Genomic DNA, 11,822 nt, shown 5'->3' with positions numbered 1-11,822 from the left:
ATTCACTGACTTTAGACTTCAATGACAATAAATAACCAGATCACTGAGAAAAAAAAAATCAAAACCTATATTCCAAATTGTAAGTACAAATATTTTTTGTTGGCAATGAGACTGACCTGTGAAATACTCCCCAAAGTCTTGCTCCAGTTTAACTGCCTTGTCAAAGACTTTATTGGCCTGCTCATATGTCTGCCTCTTATTCATCTCCCTGAAAGTGACAGTAGTTACGGTTAGTATGACGGACACAGACCAGCTGTGATCTTGATGACAGTATGTACAAAAGCTTCGACTTACATTAGGGCTTCAATGGATTTTGGTTTGATAAAGATGGCAATCGGATAAAGTTGTGCTTGCTGCAGTCGTTTTATGGCATTCCCAGAAACATCCAGAATGCAGTGTTTCCCCTGTAGGCAAGTAGAGAATACTTTAAAATACTTATAGTGGTGAAAATTTAATGCTTTCTGATTTAACAGGCCACCCAATCTGGTAACCCAAGCTCACAGAGAAATGCTCGATGCCTACCCTCTCAGCCACAGTTCTGACAGACAAGATGCTTGTCCCATAGAGGTTCTCGTTGAACTGGCCCGCTTCAATAAACTTATTATCCTGGATATCCTTCTCCATTTGCTCTCTCGAGCCCACAAAGTGGTAGTCCTGGCCGTCAATCTCATTCTCTCGCCTAGGACGAGTTGTATCTGCAGAAGTGAATGGAACAAGTTTATTTTTGTTGCTGCTATTTTGTTTAGTGTACTGTGTAGAGGTGTCGAGTGTTGTCAACTCACGTGGTACACACGAGCCAAACTTGTGGGGGAACTCAGAGATGAGGTCATCATTTATTCTGTCCTTCATTGGGCCCAAAATTATCACAGGTCTTGTGTAGTGGACTGAATCAGAAACACAGAAGGCAAGTGAGGATAAATGTAAAAATCTACAGCATGACAGATTGTGGAGAAGCGATTTCACTTACTTTCCTGTCGAATGACTGGCTCATAGGAAAGAATTGTGTCCTCCTGACCCTCTGTAACAACAAAAATTTTAAAAAAAAAATGAAATTTTACATCCTGTCTGAAGGAATTACATAAAGCTGCCACAGCTGATAAAACTCCAAAATGAAATATTAGGTTGCAGATATAATTTCACACGTACATTTAAGGACATCTACCGTGTTATTCATCTATGTGGGCAGAGTAAAAGAAACCAGAGAGACCATGAGAAATTAAAGGTGACTCACTCGAACTACTTTCGCTGTCACTTGTGTTGGATGTCAGGCATTCTGCAAAAGCAAGAGAGTTTCAGATCATTTTACAAAACCATAACCACAGTGGCATTCAAGTCAATTCTCTTCCTATGGGTGAAATTTAGTTTCACCTGCCTCAAAGGACAAAAAGGGGAAAAAGAAAAGCACTCTGTTTCTCAGCAACTAGGCCACATAAGAAAAAGGGGAATAACGAAAGCAGAAGTTTGGTTTGGTGCAGCAGCCATGCTCTGGCAGTATTTGGGAAGTGGTTTTAGGTGCAAGCAATAGGAAATTAAGTGCTTCCTGTGTTAACATCCCAAATGACCCACAATCCCCAGGCCAGTGTTTCCTATTGCTAGATCTGTGCCGGTGGCAGCTGATTTCATAGCATAGAAAAGACTGAAAACATACGGCGCTACACTGTAGAGAGAAGGGAGGCAGGAGCTGGTTGACTTTGGGGAATAAAGCAACACCCTGCTCTGGTGATGTATTGTAGCTCTGCGTGACCTTGTATGACAAAACATGTAGAAAAATGTTGTGAGACATTCAAAATAAGTGTAATGTTCACCCAGCATCTCTTGGGAATGCTTTTTATTTAAAATATATATCCACACTGTGAATCTGAGTAGATGTGTGAGTGTGTTTTTTTCTGTGAGCACACAGGTTTGTGTGTGTGTCACTCTAAATTTTTTTCTTTTTTTGCATTCCCAGCTGGGCCTGCGGAGACAAAGCATTTTTCTCTGAGCTCAGGGGACAGCTGCTTGACACAGTACAACCACACACTTACTCAAACTCTTTGATCCATAAAAGTCATCGCTTAACCCTGGGAAGTCCTAGGTGTCCCGACAGGTGAGAGCAGAAACCAAGAGAAGAAAGCAGACAGGAAGAAGAAGAGGTTAGTGAGAGTTGGGGCAGGGAGAGAGAAAGAGAGAGAGGAGTGCTGTGTAGTGCTCGCCAGGCCCACTGACACACGGCGCTGTGGTACTCATTTCGCCTGAGCTCCACTTTGTTCATAGTAAGCCACGGCCTTTCAATTACACAAGCCCAATCCCATTAAAATGGGATTTTGACCTGTTAAGTGTAAAAGCTTCGGCCTGGTTAATGAGATTCTTCCTGTTGTGGGTCAGTGACTGACTGGGAAATTGATCAGGCCTTATATTCAAGGAGTAGCATCACAGCATTAGAAGGCGTGTGTGTTAATACAGCCGAGAACACACCCAGCTGGCAGCACACACAGTTAGAACACTCCTCCGGAGCCCACAGACAGACACACCAGAGAGAACCCCACATCTCCAGCTCAGTGGTGCTGGCTCGTGGCGTGTGGGGCATCTCTCTGGGACAGTGAGAAAGGGATGAGAGTGATGCCATCGCACAAACCATCCCTGGAGGTGAGCGGAAAGATGAAAGTTGAGAAACAGAATTGAAGCATGAAGGGGAAAGAGGATGAAAACAACACCCCTCCCCCACCACTACCACCGCACACCCCAATCACACAGCTGGTACTCACGTTCAGACTCCACCAACTCCTGCACAATATTCTCCTTGCTCTTGTAAAACGGGAACTTGCGTGAGAGGTTGAAGCTTTTTTTGCGCTTTACTTTGACTGGCTGCTATTTGATGTGTGGGTGAGAGAGGGGAGGAAGGGAGGGAGGGAGGGGGGTTCAATGAGAGGGTGAAAACAAAAACAGAATGGGTTTCAATGAAGGTACTTCAACACCCATGCAAAATCAAACAAAAACAAATGAAATGTAAACAAACAATTCACATTAAATAATGAAAATGAAAGGCAGGTAATGGGTGGATATGAATGGCACATCAATGTGAAGGAAACAAGCATGCGTTTACCAAATTAAACATCTTCAATAAATTTAATCCTTGTACCACAGAAAATAATACAGACCAAAATTAAAGCTGATTTATGCTTCTGCAAATTACATCTGAGAGATTGTCGTCTGACAGACGTGCAGACATTTTGCAAGTGCACATTTCTTAATATCACTGAGTGCACGAGGAGGTGGAGGTTGCGGAAATCTCTTCCTCTTCGCGGAGCCTCTGGGTAATCTATATAGTAATTCGAGAGCTTTTTGTGCTTGCTTCAGTGAGCAGGTGCTGGTCCCTTTCCCACACTCAGGGGGGAAGTAGGCCATCTCCCTGGGAGCCCAGCAGCAGCTCTGAAGACAGCCGCTCTGGCACCAGGGCAGGGAGCAGCTGGCCCTCTACACTTACCCTGTTAGACTCAATCATGCCTGTCCTGGCGTGGAACTTGACTGTTTTTAACCTGGCCCGCTCCTTCTTCTCCACTCTAGGGAAAGAAAGAGAAATATATCAAGTTCAGGCCGGGCATGAATAGGAGTAATCACATTAGCCTCGTCTGGCATTCGTACACCGCTGCAAATGAAGAGGAGTGATACCTTTTCTTGCTTGGAATGACCCCAATCTGCTCACTCTCTCCGTGAGGTGTGACAAGCCTCGCCTGCCACCACTCATCATCAGAAGCGTTTATGACATGAAGGATATCCCCATAAGAGAAGCTCAGGCCTTGGCTGGGCAGACAGCTGTCCCTCGTTCGATCGTAGTCAAACAAAGCTCTGCAAAAGCAAAGCCTTTGGTTATGCTCTTTCATCTTGTATCTCTGATCAAATTACTGTACCGAGCATTCGAAGTTGGCACAAAATGACAGTTCTGACTCTGCAGCATTACATAATTGCTCTTTGTTACTTTGTCTATTACTTCACATTGCTTGCATGTGGGCTGCGATTTGACAACATTTTAAATATTTGGTATTTAGAAACGCTTTAGCTGATACACAGTACTGTGCAAAAGTTTTAGGCAGGTGAGGAAAAAATGCTGGAAACAAAGACTGGTTTCAGAAATATAAATGATTGTTTATTGGCACCAAATGTATTCTGCAGCAGGACAACGACCCCAAACATACAGTCAAAGTCATTAAGATGATCACAACATCATCGAGTGTTTCTGGGATTACATGAAGAAACAGAAGGACGTGAGGAAGCCTACATCTACAGAAGATCTGTGCTTAGTTCTCCAAAATGTTTGGAACAACCACCAGTCGAGTTCCTTCAAAAACCGTGTGCAAGTGTACCTAGAAGAATTGACGCTGTTTTGAAAGCAAAGGGCGGTCACAGCAAATATTGATTTGATTTCGATTTCTCTTTTGTTCATTCACTGCATTTTGTTGATTGATGAAAATAAATGATTAACACTTCCATTTTTGAAAGCATTCTTTGTTTTTTCTCACCTGCCTAAAACGTTTACACAGTCCTGCAGTCAGAGATGCCACTCATATTTAGTGACAAAGCCATATACAGTCACACTTGAATCCAACTCATTTATACATTCAACAATCAATTAAAAAAAAAAAAAAATGCAACAGAAAGCAACTTCAGACATTTACTAAGGCATGCCATTCATTTTCATTTGCCGTTGCCGCATACTTTCCACTTCAATAGACCACGTTTACAGTCCAGGTGCGTCACTAGCTTGTCTGACAGGTCAAGCCACAGCTACAACTGAATCTAAAACTACCTGTTTTACAGGTTTAAACTTCCCTTGACCCATAAGCCTATATCTACAGGCTACGCCATACTCTAGTGGACAGACAGACTGAGCTCAGCATGCATTTTTCTCCTCTGTTCTAAAGACTTGAGCCAGTCTGTTCCTGCCAACTGAAACTGGGAACGTCAATACATAAAGACTACTGGTGAAACTGTCATGGTGCAATATAGCTTATCTCTTTGTGTGCTTACCAGGGAATCGAAAGCACCTTCAACACAGGCTGAGGAGTGATAATCAAATTCTTTCCTTTAGCTACTTTATGGTACCTTAACACAGACAGTGAGAGCACATGTGATACTTTCAGACTAAAAGATTCCTGAGACTGGGCTGGGTGGACATGGCAGCTCCCACATTAGCCGGCAAAACTAGATAGCTTTTCCTGCATAACTGCGGGCTTAGTCACCTGCACAGGAGCAGGCTAGGCTCTACATGCCTCACAGGAATCAGTGTATATGAGAGGCATTTCTCACGATACTCCTCTGACCATAGCAGGCCTCCAACGTAATAACACTTATATACCTTCTGAGACATCCCGATAAGATCCGAGCTACTTTCAGGAGTAACTTTAATATTCTGATAGTTAAAAACAACTGAAGAGGCGGCTTGGCCGTCAGAACCGAAAGGGTAAAGTGAAATGAATTAATGCTTCAGCAGAAATATGGGGAAGCATTTTTGACTGCGGCGTTGCATCACACGATCCTTTCACCTTGAGCCCTGCGACTCAATGCATTTATATGAACAGAAGGTTGCCACCTGTTTCAATTCCTAAATGAGCCTCAATCCAGTTTGGCAACTTGCCCAAAGTGTCATAACACAGGTCATCTCAACAAGCTCCCCTGTCAGTCGACATTAAACAAAGTCATTGTCATAGCAGGCATCAAAACAACAACAGGGAACGTCTGTTCATCTTTCTTTAGCTGGTGATGAATAGTGTGAACCCAGTAGCCTGAATTAAATGATGTCACGCGAAATGCTTAGCATAAAAAAATAATATTGTAACATGTGATCTATGACATTTATGTCGTGCTGCTACTGTCTAACAGTGTGGCCGATTTCAACAACACGTGTGTTTGGGCTTCATCTTCCCCTGCAGACGAGCTGAGGTTTGTTATGCAATAGCGAGATCTTAGAATTGCATGTTGTGAGTACAAGTATGAGTATGTGTGTGTGTGGGTGGGTGTGCCGACTTTACCTGACATATAGGGAGCGCTTCTCACTAGTGCGCAGGGAGCCTGATCCTGAGCTCATGCTGCTGTTCATCATCTGCTCCCTCAGGTCGTGGATCTTGGACTCAAAGCGACTATACTCTGCGTAGCGAGAAACAAACAAAAACTGTGTCAGTGGCGGGTTCTGGAGAATAAACTTTCCCTTTGAAGTTTTACGGTTAATGCGCTCAAAGTTAACTTGGTGCATTCGATCTTGAGTAAAAAGACCAAACGGGAGCATTGGCCTCTGCCTTCTTGTTTCACTACGGTATAATTGGAGAGCTGTGCCTCAGCCAGCGCTGCAGTGAGCTACAGTAAAGAGAGGAAAGGTTGAGCGAATCCTTAGGCTGATTAATGACCCCAGGAACTGATGGTTTATCACAGATCTGCCTCACACATCCAGTCATCTTTCATGTCAGGTGATTAATTACAGGGATTAATTAGGTTCAACACAGGCTCTTTAGTGTGGTTAAAAAAAGCGAAGGCCTCCAACAATTTCAAATGCATGACCATTTGTCATAGGTGTGTAAATCCAGTTGCTGCTCAGGAGCACAGGGATGATGTATGAATCCACCTGGACCTGCTCATTAAGAAAGCTCTCATTAGCCTGCTGTGCACAGCGAGCTCTGGGGCCGGGCTGCTGGAACGAGCAAGGCCACCGCACCATGCAGCACACTGCCAGATAAACAGAACAGCAGATGCATCCAGAAAAACAAGTAGGCTAAGGTGCTCATGTGATCACACAAAGGATGTGCTGGAGCAGTATAAAGACAGCACTGTGAACAAGCAATTTTGTCATTTAAATGTTTCCTCTACTCCAATGTTTCATGTCGCACAGCTTGCATATCCTCATGAATGTAGCTGTACGCAACTGAATCAAATTATTACTGCCATGTGATGAGATGGAATATTGCTGTAACGATGACACATCTATGCCCTAATATTAATTAACCTATGAAAGAACCAGCGCAAAAGAATCTCATCCAAATTTATTCCACATATCGAGTTGACTGGCATGCCCGCAGGGGTACCTCACAGCTTAATCATCAATAGCTGGCAACACTTCCTGTAATTTGAACAACAAGAGATCAAAGTCCATATTCTGTCAAACAAGCCTGGAAGCAGCCTTGAAAAACAAACACCTACGCCTACAAAGATGATTTAGTTAGTCCAAGCTCGAGGGAAAAATTCTGAGCAGGTGCAAAAACAAGCTTCAGGTTGCTGATCTATAACCCCCTGCCGAAACCAAAAGGATTTTCAAAGCAAACATGGATCCGGCCCAGGCCCGGTGACAGCGCTCCACCCTGATCTCTGCTCAAAGGGTTAACGATACAACAGAGTGACGCTGCAAGGTGAGGTAACCAGACACCGCCTGACTGCCTGTAACCAACAGCAACAGTGTAGCACTCCTAGAACAGGGACAGCGCACACGGAAACAGCCATTCAGACTAGTCCACTTGGCTTTCAGGCACAGGAGAGAGGAGAGAAAAGCAGCACAAGAAGCTGCAGCTTGGGGAAGGAGGGGCCGAGGGAGAAGACAAAGAGTAGCTAAATACAGAGAGACCTGCTTTACAATGCCACCAACCTGAGAACTGTACCAGCAACTCAGGGCAAGTGCACATTAGACAAAGCTAAACGATTAGCTTGATCAAATTCCTAACAGCAAAATGATTCATTTAAGTTCAGTGAGCACTGAAGAGGAGCAGAACTACAATCAGTTTTAAGCCTCTGGGGGAAGATGGGGTGGGAACTATAAGATAACTACAATTTGCTGCCACACCTTCTTGATAATGGTGACACCAGAATACATGAATTCTGCAGTAAATCTGTGTACAGCACAACCCAGTAACTGTAGCTGACAGGGGAAAGAAAAACACTAGCTATAATCAACTTGTGCAAAAAAACTAATTTCCGGCAATTTTGGAGTCAGGTCATATAAAACAATAAGGGAAGTTTAACCTGGTACACATTTGAAAGAGAACCTATAAGCTCCTATTTTAACCTCTAGCAGAATGATTCACGAGCCTTTAGATTGGCTGCCCCTCGCTAACAGAAGGTCTAAACAGACAGTGGGCGGGGCTTCAGTGCTCACAGCCAGAGCTGTAGGTATGAGACCATCATAACAGGAATATCTGCTTTCACTGACATAAAAGCAAAGTCATAGAAAAAAAACATGGAATCAAGAGTTTCGATGTGTTGGCCTCTACTCCTGTTTGTTAAGAGCACTGACCATTAATATCAGCATACCTTTGATATGTAAAATAAGGAAAAGCATTATAGCTCCCCCTTTAAAACAAACAAACAAAAAGAGCAGGCTGTGATGGTGCTGAATGAGGGTCACAAACCTTCCACAACATCACCACAGGAGAACACCACCACTGTAGTGAAACCTCAGCCCTGTATTGATCGTTAGTCCTGCCTGAAATACCAAGCACGTGGAGCTACAGTAACGCAAACAAATCTTTCATCAGCGTGCCTTGACAGTCTGGATATCAGATAAAAATCTAATACAAATGAGAACAAGCTCAAATCTCCCATAACAACAGCATTTAAGCATGTGATCACTCACAAGTAGAGATGCAAATCAAAGCAATTTATAACTGTGTGCTAGCCATGTTAATAATCAGCCCAAGAGACAGTCTACCCACATGTTTTAGGGGGGAGGGGGTTAAAATATTACCTTGATGTCATCATGTCAAGGTAATTTGAGCAGTAGAAATCAATCCGGTATTTGACTAAGGCATTAAATAAACACCTGTAAACTGTAAAAGCAACTGAGTCACAAGCTTAAAAAAAAATAATAATGTCATCACTCAAAATAGCTTCTCCTGCTGTTTCTCGGACACATGCTATTTAACAAATGACCGACAAAGCATAAAAGAAAAAACAAGAGCTCTTTCATTTCCACTGGCTACATCAAACATTACCAAAGAAACAATCTGCAGCCTCTCTAACAGGAAATACTTTCAGAAAAACAGAAACAATCCACAATTATCTGATAAGACTCTTCATTTAAGAACAGCTATATCAGAACAAGTCAGGTTATTGATTGAGACATTCAAGACCAGCCCAGCTCTTGCAGGGGATCAATCCAACATAAATCATTCAGTGACATCTCTGCTCACAAGCCCATCTTTAGCCCAAAATTATAAATGTTAAATCCTGGTTTCTTAAAGCGATTAATACTCATGAGGTAGCCTGTATTTTTAGGAGTGACCCACAGGGGAAAAATAGATAAAAAAAGAGAGACACAGCTAATAGAAACTGGGACTATTCTGCACCTCTCACTCCCACTGCGTGTCCTCATTAGTCGAACAGCTTTTTTATTTTGGGGGACGGTCGCTTCGCTTTTGATCCAGTTATGCAACACAGCAAGCATGTACTTGTAATCTGAGTGTGCGTTATGTTGACAGGAATAGTCGGGCCAGTGAACGCGCACGCCCCCTTCCCCGATATTACAGCGTGGAAGGTACATGTAGACCCTGCCTAAAATATTTCTACAAAAGCCCATAATGCACATTTGTGAGTTTAATGAGGGTGCTCGGAGGGTAACATTTCCTTCACGGCCCTCCTCCCACTCCTTAAATGCAAAGATTCTGGAGTAATTACACTCATTGATGTCGGGGCAGGGCAGCAGTGTGTGGATATACACCCTTCACTTCCATCGCTTAATGTGAGTTAAAGGCCTGGCAGTGCTCCAGAAAGCCACTGAGAGTTGGGGGCCCTCCCACCACAGCTTGTGTGCCCCATTGTGGCTTCTTGTAGTTTCAGTGTTGGCCTTCGATCACAGGCCCATGGATGCTCAGGCCCCAGCACCACAGAGTATACTCCAGGCATTTTGCCTGGCACAAACTAGCTCTCACTCTCTCCACTTCCCCCCCAGATTGACTGTCCTTGTACTGCTCACTGGGGGTTCCTCCTGCTCCAAACTCAAATGAACATCATGTCTCACACACATACACATACACACCCCCCTTTAGGATGCCAGCAGAATTACTGAAAACAGATCTCAGGTCACCAGAGGGGATACAGGAAGTCAATCATTTGCCAGCACTCGACTTGTTCGTTTGGAGTAGTTAAAAACTGTATACAAACAGATAATTGTCTATCATGGAGTCACAAAGGGGGCACAGAACTGAAAGCAAGATTTGGTATGAAAAACAAAGCTTCTTCTCTTCTAACCACATCATTATTCAAGAAGCTGCCTGAATGACCCGACATGCGAGACAACATAAACTCACAGGGAAGAAACCCAACACCGCACTTTTATCGGTTTTTGATCTCAGTCTGAGCTTTTCATAGACTTTAACCCCAATCTAACTCACAGATCCCACTCCGACTCGGTTTCAGTGGCCTTGGAGAGTTACTGGACAGTTCAGGCTGATGTTTTATTGAAAGACAACGAAATATGGAGCGAGCATGCTACGACTTATGCCCCGTCACATTCCTGTCATAGTCCAACCTGAAAAGACATATAGACATAAAGCTCGCAATATCCTCCCCATTGTTGCTGCAGTATGAAGTGCAGCCTGTTCAAGTACACTTACAGAGAATGACTGAAGCACTAAGAAATACAGCCACAATTCAAAGCTTTAATTCAGCATTAAAAAGAAGGAGTGGTGCCATTTTTTTTAATCGTCTGCTAATGTTGGAAATAAGGGCAACACGTGAATTCTGCTTTTGTCAGCTTGGAAAAGGGACCTCTGGTCAGAAAGTCGTAATGCGCAGGTGAAGTCGCAAAACTGACACACACACCTGTTTGACCACACCTCTGTGCCCCCACCTATAGGTTTAGGTTACATAAGAACAGTGAAGCAAATGCTGGATGAAATCTCTCTTTGGGGTATTAATTACAACCTAAAGCGACTTCACCTACCTCCAAGTAGGTTTTACATGGAGTAAAAAGCGGTGAAAAGTCGTCAATGGACTCCAGGTAATGGCAGCAGTTTAGCGTAGACATACTTATGTTAACCACAGTATGGGTGAGGCGATCACATGTTTGCCACTGTAACGAATTCATCTTAAGACTGATATTAATGAGAGCAGGTATAATATCGCACCAAGGCTTCCTCGTGGCTTATGAATGAAGAGCTCACACTTTACTTTGTCCTTCAGGAGTCAAAGTACAGGCGAAGAGCAGCAAACTACGGGCCGTACTGGCAACCAACACAAACATGTTCTACAATGTAACTCACTCTCTTTGTTCGCTTTTCACCCCCGTCGGTGTTTGCCGACACCTTCGACCTTCGTCTCACCTTCGCTGGAGAAAACTCTGGCTATAATCTCGCTGTGGCTGCCGGTAGTTTCTTCATCCAGCCATTAGGGAGTTCATGCGGCTTCTGCTCTTCTGCTGTTGTATCCAAGCCCATCCCCCATCATCGCCCGTACTGGCTGGTAGACATAAAAGTTTGCCGCTTTCCACCTCTTCACTTCGGGTGCGTTAAAGGTTTCCCCCCCTCTGGTGTCGAAATGGAAGCGGAGCTAGCAACTTTCCGCTTAGTCGCCTCTTTCCATCGCGGTGCGGGTCTGTGTGTACAGACAGCCCAGAGTTTGAACAGGGAAGGACAACAGCGGTTTCGTTTGCCCGCCTTGCAGTTGGCTCAACACTTCGGGCTGCTGCTGCCACAAGAGCCGCCCCCGACCGAATACTCGCTGAAAGCCGGCCTATCCGCTGCGCTGCCCTCGTTTGCAGCACGATCTGAGTGCGCATGGGCCGCGGCACCAGGTAAACCGGATTGCACCATTAAATAGATTTTTAATCAACATTGTTATAAAGCTGGGCTTGCGAGAGACATGTAGAAAAA

At 44.0% G+C, this 11,822-nt stretch overlaps 1 protein-coding gene across 17 annotated transcripts in view; it reads right to left on the bottom strand.

Annotated features, from left to right (window-relative positions):
- dlg3 (discs, large homolog 3 (Drosophila)) overlaps positions 1 to 11,822 on the bottom strand; it is an 80,734-nt gene that overhangs the window by 3,476 nt on the left and 65,436 nt on the right. For 6 of the 17 annotated variants that reach the window (XM_014334314.2, XM_014334310.2, XM_042221100.1 and 3 more), the window contains 9 exons: positions 6,006 to 6,120; positions 3,649 to 3,825; positions 3,464 to 3,539; positions 2,745 to 2,847; positions 1,232 to 1,273; positions 968 to 1,018; positions 523 to 884; positions 295 to 404; positions 117 to 208 (listed from right to left, as the gene is read on the bottom strand). In XM_014334314.2, the coding sequence (XP_014189800.1) occupies positions 117 to 208; positions 295 to 404; positions 523 to 884; positions 968 to 1,018; positions 1,232 to 1,273; positions 2,745 to 2,847; positions 3,464 to 3,539; positions 3,649 to 3,825; positions 6,006 to 6,120 (1,128 nt within the window). Of the gene's footprint in view, positions 1 to 116; positions 209 to 294; positions 405 to 522; positions 885 to 967; positions 1,019 to 1,231; positions 1,274 to 2,024; positions 2,071 to 2,744; positions 2,848 to 3,463; positions 3,540 to 3,648; positions 3,826 to 6,005; positions 6,121 to 11,822 lie in introns of all 17 variants that reach the window. The other 11 variants (XM_005913254.3, XM_005913255.3, XM_014334344.2 and 8 more) reach the window with 5 other exon arrangements.

The sequence above is a fragment of the Haplochromis burtoni genome, unplaced genomic scaffold (assembly GCF_018398535.1).
Source record: "Haplochromis burtoni strain Fernald_Lab_line unplaced genomic scaffold, NCSU_Asbu1 Contig_4, whole genome shotgun sequence".
NCBI classification, from domain to species: Eukaryota; Metazoa; Chordata; class Actinopteri; order Cichliformes; family Cichlidae; genus Haplochromis; species Haplochromis burtoni.
Note: the sequence above shows the minus strand (reverse complement) of the source record. Positions and strands in the feature narration are given on the sequence as shown.